General features: G+C 55.3%; 1 protein-coding gene across 1 annotated transcript; it reads left to right on the top strand.

Moving 5' to 3' along the window:
- Window positions 1-188: 188 nt before the first annotated feature.
- LOC308358238 (cytochrome P450 2F5) lies at window positions 189-9,294 on the top strand. The gene is made up of 10 exons (XM_080828383.1): window positions 189-307; window positions 1,327-1,518; window positions 1,615-1,777; window positions 3,823-3,972; window positions 4,797-4,957; window positions 5,309-5,485; window positions 5,913-6,054; window positions 6,926-7,113; window positions 7,705-7,846; window positions 8,826-9,294. Exons 2-10 carry the CDS (start codon window positions 1,348-1,350, stop codon window positions 9,005-9,007), a joined length of 1,476 nt encoding a protein of 491 aa, XP_080684509.1. The 5' UTR covers window positions 189-307; window positions 1,327-1,347; the 3' UTR covers window positions 9,008-9,294.
- The last annotated feature ends 422 nt before the right edge of the window (window positions 9,295-9,716 follow it).

Here is a 9,716-nt window from a genome sequence, read left to right as displayed (position 1 = left end):
GCAAATGGCCACTATTGACCACGGTAAGGAGAGCTGGAGTCAGCCTCAAAGAGGCCACTGGGGGGGGCTCCCAAGGGGTGTTAACCGCTGGAGGCATCGCTCCAGCTGGCTGCGAGCCCCGAGCCACCACCCGCAAGGTAAAGCGAGCAAATGGAAGGGATTAAAAGTCATCGAGAAAACACAGGGCGGGGGGCAGGGGGTGTGGGCAGAGATGATTTAAAGGCAGCCCCCACCCCCCAGGCATCCGCAGAGCTGCAGGGCACTGACCTGGAGCAGATCACACTTCTGCTGCCCGGAAGCTCAGCAGGTAAAGGGCCAGGTGCAGGTCACAGAGGAGGATGGCTCTCAAGACAGGGCTCACCGGCTTCATCTCCCTTCAGTTGGCAAACTGCCTGGGATCTCCCTTGTCATCCCCTCCGACGGTCCTCGAGGTCCCTGGGCTTGTCTTTCTGGGGCTTTCTCTGGCTCTGTGTTCGTTCATTCGACCAGGTTTTACAGTCCCGAGCGGGGCTGGGCACCGGCTAGTACCAGCGTTTACCCAGCAGGGGGCACCTCTCTCTGCACTGAGCCCCTGGGCTCAGAACCCCTGATTGATATCCCTCTGCTTCTGCTTCTGCTCCCTTCTCTGTCTCAGTCTGTCTTGGACTATGTCTCTGCGTGTCTCTGCGTAATGTTCCATGTGTGTGTCTGTATGCCTGTCTCTGCGCATCCCTCCTTTGTGTCTGTCACTCCCTCTTTCCCTCAGTCTCTGTTTAGCTCTTTCTTTCCTGCCCTTTCTCTTTCAGTGTCTGTCTGTGTGTCTCTCGGGAAGCACGTGTCTCTCCGTCTCTCCAACTCTCTCTTCTGCCTTTCTCTAGTTCTCCGTCTTCATTTGTCTGTCTCTGGCCCTGTGTGTCTCTATCTCTTATCACTGTCCCTGTGTGAGATTTGGTCTAGGATAGCTGATGACTGACAGACAGACAGATAGATAGGTGATAGGCGGACATTTATAGATACTTAGATAGCTCGCTTGGTTTTTCCGTATCCCTCATTATCTCCACGAGTCTCTCTCTCTGTCTCTGTTCTGTCGCTGTCTCTCTTACTGTCGATCTCTCTGTATTTTGACTGTCTCTGCCTCTGCTGTCTGCCTGTCTCCGTGTGTGTGTCCTCTCTCCCCCTCCCCTCCTCCTCATTTCTCTTCCCTCATTCCCTGGCCTTTCCCTGGCCCTGTCTCCTCTCTTCTCTTCACCTGCCCTCACTTCTAAGGTCTGGGGAAGTCCCAGGAGATGCGGAGTGAAGGGATCCCGCTCCCTTCCCAGTCCTGCCCTTTCCCACTCTGCCCCCCAGATACCTGCGGCTGCTTTCACCATGGACAGTCTGAGCGTAGCCATCTTGCTCGTGCTCCTGGCTCTCACCAGTCTGTTCCTGATCCTCAGTTCAAGGGGCAAGGGCCGGTTGCCCCCAGGCCCCAGGCCCCTCCCATTCCTGGGAAACCTGCTGCAGCTTCGCTCCCAAGACATGCTGACCTCTCTCACCAAGGTGCAGGGACCTAGGCTTGGAGGAGGGGGGAGGAACTGGGGGAGGGGGGTCTCAGGGCCCCAGACGCCCCTGTGACGTCTGTCTTCCTACCCCCAGCTGAGCAAGGAGTATGGCTGTGTGTACACGGTGCACCTGGGGCCCAGGCGCGTGGTGGTCCTCAGCGGGTACCAAGCTGTGAAGGAGGCCCTTGTGGACCAAGGGGAGGATTTTAGTGGTCGTGGCGACTACCCTGTCTTTTTCAACTTCACTAAGGGCAATGGTAAGCCTGTCTGCCATCTTCTCCACCCCAACACATTCCACACTGAGGGAGGGGATAAGGGTAGGAGACTGTCCTCCCAGTTTTAGTGACACTCAGGGCTGCTGATCTCACCAATGGTACTATCTAGGGTGGAGCCAGACAGTGTTAATCTAGGTAGAGTCTGGTCCACCTTCCCCATCCCCACATCCCACCACCATCTTGAAATGCACTTCCACACCAATTCCCTCTTCCATCCAATTCCAACCCCATTCTCAACCCAATCCCCACCTCTAGCCTAACCACATCATCAAATTTCCATCTCAGTCAAGTGGCCAAATTATCTGGCCCAGCCCACGTTACCCACCTCAACCTAGTCCTCGTCAACCCTACCTCCATGTTTCCGATTCCAACCTCAACTTCATCTTTATCTGCAACACTGATTCCTCTCCCTCCCTCCCTCCCTCCCTCCATTCCCATTATGAACCCCCTCCTGGTTCCCACATTAAAATCTGTTATCAACCCCATCCTAACCCTTTGGTCAAACTGAACTCCACCATCATTCCCCTCCCTCCCACTATCTTCTATCTCAATCACCTGTTAAGGTTTTCAGTCCCTGGTTCCATTTTCAACCCTAATCAGACTACCATCAACAAAACCAACCTTGACACATATCTACCCAAGCCCAAGCTCAACCCCAATCTACAAGTCCTTCCCATTCTACACAATTCCATTCCCATCAGCGACCTCAAACCCAATTTATCATGAGTCCCATAACCCCCCCTCATCCCCCATCATCATCCCCATCCCAATCCAAACCCAGATCCACCCATCCAGCAACTCACATCAACTCCAAACCTCTTCTATCACTTCTATCTATGACAGGTCCCAGTAAATGACAAAGGAGAGAAAGAAAGAGTAAGTTGGCAGAAAGTTGCTCTTGTTGAAAAGGAGGTCCTGAAGACTTGCTCCTTGGACTACTCTTCTCCCCCTAAAAAAGCCCTAGGGTTCTCCCTTGTCCCCTTGACTAGATGGGTCCCAGCTGCTCCAGAATTTGGAAGTAAAGAGCTAAAAGCAAAAACCCACCTATTGTGTATTAAATATACTTTCCACCTTCATGTCCCCTTCCTGGGCTTGATCTTATGACCTCACCTGTCCAGGTACAGGTGGCTTGGACAAGTGGCTTCCTCTCTCTGACCCTGAGTTGGCTAGCATGAGAAAGTTTTTACAAGTCAATGAGATAATGCAGGCAATAAAAGGCAATCACTGAGATTTTTTTTCTTCTTTAGCATCTAGTTCTCTGCTTGCTCCAGGGAAATCAGAGAGAAACACACCAGAGACCTTAGCCTACTGTAGTCCCATCAACAGGCTATGACCACCTACAGTGGTCAGGGCTGGGGGTGGGGTGGGGAATGCTAGGGAAACTGTGGGAGCCCAGAGGAAACACCTGAGGCAGGCAGGGAGGGAGAGCCAGCAAAGGCTCTCCTGGAGGAAGAGCTCTAAGTTGAGACCTAAAAGATGAAGGTCACCAGTCAGGAGCAGACAGAAGGTGGAGAGTGTTCTGGAAGAAGGACCAGCCTATGCAAAGACACTGAGAACAGGGAAAGAAGAGAACAGGGTCTTGTTCCTGCATGAGGTCCCAATGTCTCAGTGTTTATTTCTCTTGCTTTTCTTCCTTATCTGAGTTTTCATTAATCAGCACCTCCCATGGGGTAAGCTCTGTGCTGGGCAATGCTAGGGACACAGTGATGACCAAGACAGCCCCTCCCTCCATCCCTCCACTCCCACCTTCACAGCCCAGCCATCAGGCTGTGATAATCCAGAGTGATCAGATCTGTGAGAGGGGAACAGAGGCAGAGTGATCAGAACTAAGGTGACGAAGCCCAGGGCCCTGTGGAAGTTCAGAGGTGGCACCTGACCCAGCCTGGAGGGTTGGGTAGAACTTCCCAGGAAGGGGATAGAATCCAAATTCTCAGTCTCTCTTCCAGCAGACACCAAGAAAGGGGCCTCGGATGGCAGCAGTCTTGGGGACAAGTCATCAGTTGAGCTGTCCCCTTCCCTCTCCCCAGGCATCGCCTTCTCCAACGGGGACCGGTGGAAGGTCCTGAGGAGATTCTCTGTCCAGATTCTGCGGAACTTCGGGATGGGGAAGAGGAGCATTGAGGAGCGGATCTTGGAGGAAGGCAGCTTCCTGCTGGCAGAGCTAAGGAAAACTGAAGGTTGGGGTCCCCGAACGTTAGCTGATACCCCTAACTCACACCCATCCTACCTAATGGTCAGGACTGCCTGAGAGTGTAGACACGAACTCAAAACCCTTGGAGGCTCCCCACTTGGCCCGAAGTGAGAGTGGCGCCCCCTGGAGGTGGATCGGCTTCCCGTGGGCGTTCCTGAAAGTAGGGGGACCGGATAGGTTACGTGCCGGCCCCTCTCTTGCCCTGTCTCTGTGTGGTATTTTTAAAAAGGATTTATTTGTCAGAGAGAGTGAGAGTGGGCAGGAAGGGGCAGAAGGAGAAACTCTTCAAGTCGACTCCCTGCTGAGTGCGGGGACCCACGTGGGGCTCGATCTCCCGACCCTGAGATCAAGACCTGAGTGGAAACCCAAATTATGTCCATCTAACGCCAGACTCAGTTTCCTGGGCCATGCTGTTGTGGTGGTGGCTAACGTGTTATTTTCTGCCGTCTGTTCGGTCATCGGATCATTGGGTATCAGGTGTTGTGCTGCATGCCATTGCTGGGTGAGGTATGCGATATCATACTGGGTTGCATATTGTATACATGCTGTTCTGTGTGGTGTGTGCTGTGTGTTGTATCATGAAGAACAGCCTGTTCCGTTGTTGGGTGGCGTTGTCATCGTGCAGAAGGATGTTGTGGGCTCTGTCCTGCCTGGTGCTACGCTCACTGCAGGTCAGGTGGCCAAGGACATTTCTTCTGTGCTGCGAGTCACCCTGGCATGGTTGGGTTGGATGTTGTGCGCTCTCGCGCCTCTCGGGGTCTGGGGTGTTGCACGATGCACCCCCTGACCCACTCCGCCCCTCACTCTCAGGCAAGCCCTTCGACCCCACGTTTGTGCTCAGCCGCTCGGTGTCCAATATCATCTGCTCTGTGATCTTCGGCAGCCGCTTTGACTACGACGATGAGCGTCTGCTCACCATTATCCGCCTCATCAATGACAACTTCCAAATCATGAGCGGCCCCTGGGGAGAGGTCAGGACGCCTAGATCGGGCGGGACAGCGTGGGGGTTCTTCCAGTCCTCCGAAAGGGGAAACCGCGGGTGGGGAGAGAAAGAATGTGATGGACTTTGTCTGGCCCCGCCCCTTCCCTCTGGCTCCGCCCCCGCGTCGCACCATGGGGTCCAGCCAAGGTCGATCTCCCCATCCAGTTGCCACAGACAACCCAGAGCCCCCGCCCCACCTCGGTCTCTCCAGAACCCAGCTGACCCACAAGACCCCAGCCTACCAGCTCCACCCCGACCTCACTGGCAAACCACCCCCCACGCACCCAGACACACATTCTACCTGATCCTCCAAACCCCTCCCGCTCTCCCTCATCCCCAGTTGTACAACATCTTTCCGAGCCTCCTGGACTGGGTACCCGGGCCGCACCGACGCCTTTTCGAGAACTACGGGTGCATGAAGGACCTCATCGCCCGCAGCGTCCGCGACCACCAGGACTCCCTCGACCCCAGCTCTCCCCGGGACTTCATTGATTGCTTCCTCAACAAGATGGCACAAGTAAGCCTGGGCTGGAAGTCTCATCTCTGGTCTGACCTGCCGCCCCCGCCAGAAACCAACAAGGATCCCGGGTGCAGCGGGTTTGAGAATGATCTTCCTACAACTGGCAGGTGAAGTTGGAACACCTGGCTCGGCTGGGAGCCCAGAGCCACTCGGGACCCACCGCCAATTAACAGCTCGTTAAGAAGTCCTTAAGGATCTGTTAATTGTGGGCGCTGCGGCAGAGATTTTCTCTACCCAGTCCTTCCACGCTCCCCAGCCTCCCCGGGGAAAGAAAGTTAAACAGAGGAGGGACTGAACGGACACACCCAGCAGGAGTCGCGCCCATCTGTGGGGAACGGGTCGCACAGACTCCGAGCCTTGTGTTCGGTGCCCGGCCGGGATCTCCCTGCCCCGGGCTCATCTCCCCACCCCTCAACCCCCGCAGGAGAAGCAGGACCCGCACAGCCACTTCCACATGGATACCCTGCTGATGACCACACATAACCTGCTCTTTGGCGGCACCGAGACTGTGGGCACCACGCTGCGCCACGCCTTCCTTGTGCTCATGAAGTACCCAAAAGTGCAAGGTGCGCGCGCCCCAAGCCTGGCCCGGGGATCCTGCACACAGGGCCGGGGGGCACAACAGCTGCGCACTCGTGCCCCCACGAGCCTCAACTGGCCTATGTCTCAGCCCCACCCACAACCATGGGCACGGCCCCGCCCAGCATGCCAGATAGCCCAGGCCTCCAGTTTACGCCCGAGACCCCCTACCCTCCAGCCAAGTCCACAAACCCACACGGAGGCCGACGCCATCCCCATGGCTCCAGCGGTTCACCAAGGCGGCCGGAACCGGGACCTCGCCCTCGTAGTCTTGCTTTGCGATCCACCCCGACCCTGACCACACAGCGAGTCCCGACCTCACAGTCGGCTAGAGCCTGGCCCCGAGGCTCAGCGACACGGCCAGCCAGAAACCACCCTTCTGACCCTCACAGTCTGACCACCCGCCCACACAGCACGGTCTGGGACCCCACCTCTCCAAACCCCGCCTCTGGGCGGATCCCGGAACCCTGGACTCCAAGCACTGCCCCACCCCCGATCTCTCCCGGGGCTTTCGCACTATCCACCCACTCGACCTAAACTCCATCCGGCATGGTCCTCGAACGCAGCCCGCAGTCCCATCCGAGACCTGAATTCCAGGCAGCCCTTGAGCCCCGCCCGCACAACCCCGCACAACCCCAAAATTTGGTTGCCCCTTACATCAACCAAATTTTCGCCCTCAGCTACGTCTCCCAAACCAACCCTTCCCTTCGAGGCTCCTGCTAACCCTCACAGTCATCCCTGTAACGGCGTCCCTACTGGGAAGCGCTGGCTGGACCCCGCCCACACATGCACACGCCTCTGCAGAGCCCAGGTGAGGCCACCGGTACCCTCGACTAACGCTTCAGGCCCCACCTCCAGCCCGCGTACAGGAGGAGATCGACCGCGTAGTGGGTCGCGCGCGGCTGCCGGCGCTGGAGGACCGCGCGGCCATGCCTTACACAGATGCGGTGATCCACGAGGTGCAGCGCTTCGCAGACGTCATCCCCATGAACTTGCCGCACCGCGTCACTCGGGACACAGCCTTTCGTGGCTTCCTGATACCCAAGGTGTGCTGGGCACCTGGCAATGGAGGTCTGGCACACTAGGAAGAGGCATCCCCGACCTGCCAATGGCATGCGGGTCTCTAGCGAGGAGGATCCCAGGCCCTAGCCATCAGTACCCGGGGCCTTAGTGACTGGCATCCGAAGCCCTAGCAGCACACATCTGAAGCTCTTAAATCCAGAACCTCAGAACCCTTCCCATGACCCATTCAGTACTATAATGGACTGAACCTCAGACCCTTCCCCGTGACAGTTCCCCTTCCTAGGACCCCTCTCCAGCATCCCCAGGGTCTAAGACTTCATCCTAGGGATGCCCTGTGCCTAAACACGGTTCTGAAAGAACTTTCCCTATTCCTAGAAACCCCAAATCTGCTCTGACAAGGGGTGATATCCCCCATCCCTGTCAACACAGCTTCCAGCACCCATCACTTGGAACTCCACATAGCGACACACATTTCCTGAATCCCTGTTGGGAGTCCTAGGCTCCATGCCCCTTTATCAAGTCCCTGGGACCTCCAGTCCTGTGGAGTGGAAATTTCAGCTTAAGAATCTTCCAGATCTTCTACCACCACTGATTCTGCCTCCCCACCCACACAGGGAACGGATATCATCACCCTCCTTAACACAGTCCACTATGACCCCAGCCAGTTCCTGACGCCCCAGGAATTCAACCCCGAGCATTTTCTGGATGCCAATCAGTCCTTCAAGAAGAACCCTGCCTTCATGCCTTTCTCAGCTGGTGAGAGCCATGCGGACAAGAGTCAGGGTCTTTGGGGTCCCATATTCCTACCTACATTCCTCATTCCACTCTTCAAACCCTCTCGTTTCTTCACCCCACCGCATCCTCAACTTTGGGTGTGCGGAGACATTTGTTCTCCCTTCCATCTCCGTTCCTACAGGCAGATAATGGCTAAAAATCCTTGCGGAGGGAGGTCGGGAGGCAGGATATTAATTCAGCTTGGAAGTGGTCACCGTCAGTATGTCCACTGGGTGGCGCAGGCGAGCAGTTCGCCTTTTCTTGGCTTTGGTCTTTATCCTGAAAAAAAAATCTTTCCTGTTTAACCCAGTAGCAGAAATAAAAAGGGGGAGGGGAGAATAATAATAAGTCACTTACCATATTGCCTACCGCGTGCCAAGCTCTACTCCTAAGAAGACTTATTCGAGTGGTGGCTAAGAGTTAGGTTTTCCAGCCAGACCCCAGCTCTGTCATTTCCTAGCTATAACGGTCTTGAATACGTTACTTCACCTCTCTGCCCGCCTCTTGGGATTGTTAGCATTAAATTATTATCAGCATAGGGCCTAGAGTAACATTTGACAGGAAGTATGACCTACATGGCATTATATTCTCATTTTTTTTTACCTGCACTGACCATTCACAACCATCTAATGAAGCACTACTATCATCCCTACTCTTATTTTATTTTATTTTCACTATTTTATTTTAATCATCCCCATTTTAAATACCCAGAAACTGACTTGCCCAAGATCGCAGAACTAGTAACAGCAAAGTCAGAATTCGAATCCATGAACTTGTCCTTGTATCACCCGATCCTTTTTGGCCTCGGATTTACTTAAAACATTTTTCCCAGACCTTTTGACAGGCAGGCTCTGTGGCGTCTCCAATCATTAGCTTCGTATGCTTTTATCCGAGAATTTGCGACTGGAGCCCCTCACCCTACCTTACCTCAACGCTGCTCCGCACCCTCCCACCCCCGCAGGTCGCCGACTGTGCCTGGGCGAGTCGCTGGCGCGCATGGAGCTCTTCCTCTACCTCACCGCCATCCTGCAGAGCTTCTCGCTGCAGCCGCTGGGGGCGCCCGAGGACATCGACCTGACGCCGCTCAGCTCCGGGCTCGGCAACTTACCGCGGCCTTTCCAGCTGTGCCTGCGCCCGCGCTGACGCCGCGCCCTTGCGGATTTCGCCCGTGAGCGGAGAGGCCGACTTTGGGGCTGGCTCCGTCCCCCTGGTCGTTCCGCTGTGCCGCCCATCCCTCTCGCTCTCACGCTCGCTTCCCCGCACCTGTGCCTGCCGCCTGCCCATCCTCCGGGCCCCATCTTGACCTGGTCTGCGCCCCCAGAGGCAGAGAAACGCAAGGGGAAGGGGAAGAGCTTGCCTCTTCTATTGTGCACCCTTTGGGGGGCTGTTTTTCCCTTTTTCTAGTAAAGTATCTTTATAAAAGATTCAAACCTGGCTGGACTGAATTACAGGGAGGAGGGCGGCCCCCTAGGACGGGGAGAAGGAATGCCGGGCTGTAAAGGCTGTCGACACCGAACTGACTAGTTCTACCCTCGCCCTTACAGTGGCTAGAAACTGGGAGAAATTATTTCCTGGGGGTAAGAGCTGGACGACAGCTTGACGAGAGAGAGACAGAGAAACCAAGGCAGAGAAAAAGACAGAAAGCCCAGAGATACACAGAACGAGTCTGCTAGAGATGCGGGTGCTGTACAGAGACGGAGATGGAAGCAGGGAGGACGGGACAGACGGGGAGACAGACACAGAGACTGAAAAATGACACTAACACACAGTGCTTCCTATTCACTCTAAATGCCCCCATTTAAAACTCCCTATAGGACAAAGAAGTATTATACTTTTAAAAAAATATTTTATT

This window comes from Martes martes (assembly GCF_963455335.1).
Source record: "Martes martes genome assembly, chromosome: 17".
Taxonomy (NCBI): Eukaryota; Metazoa; Chordata; class Mammalia; order Carnivora; family Mustelidae; genus Martes; species Martes martes.
This window is presented reverse-complemented; position numbering and strand designations above follow the sequence as displayed.

What these genes read in the sequence shown, in the direction of transcription:
- LOC308358238 (XM_080828383.1), top strand. Translation starts at nt 1,348, where the DNA reads ATGGACAGTCTGAGCGTAGCCATCTTGCTCGTGCTCCTGGCTCTCACC. An exon ending in TGCTGACCTCTCTCACCAAG is followed by an intron (nt 1,519 to 1,614) that starts GTGCAGGGACCT and finishes TCCTACCCCCAG; the next exon opens with CTGAGCAAGGAGTATGGCTG. An exon ending in CAACTTCACTAAGGGCAATG is followed by an intron (nt 1,778 to 3,822) that starts GTAAGCCTGTCT and finishes CCCTCTCCCCAG; the next exon opens with GCATCGCCTTCTCCAACGGG.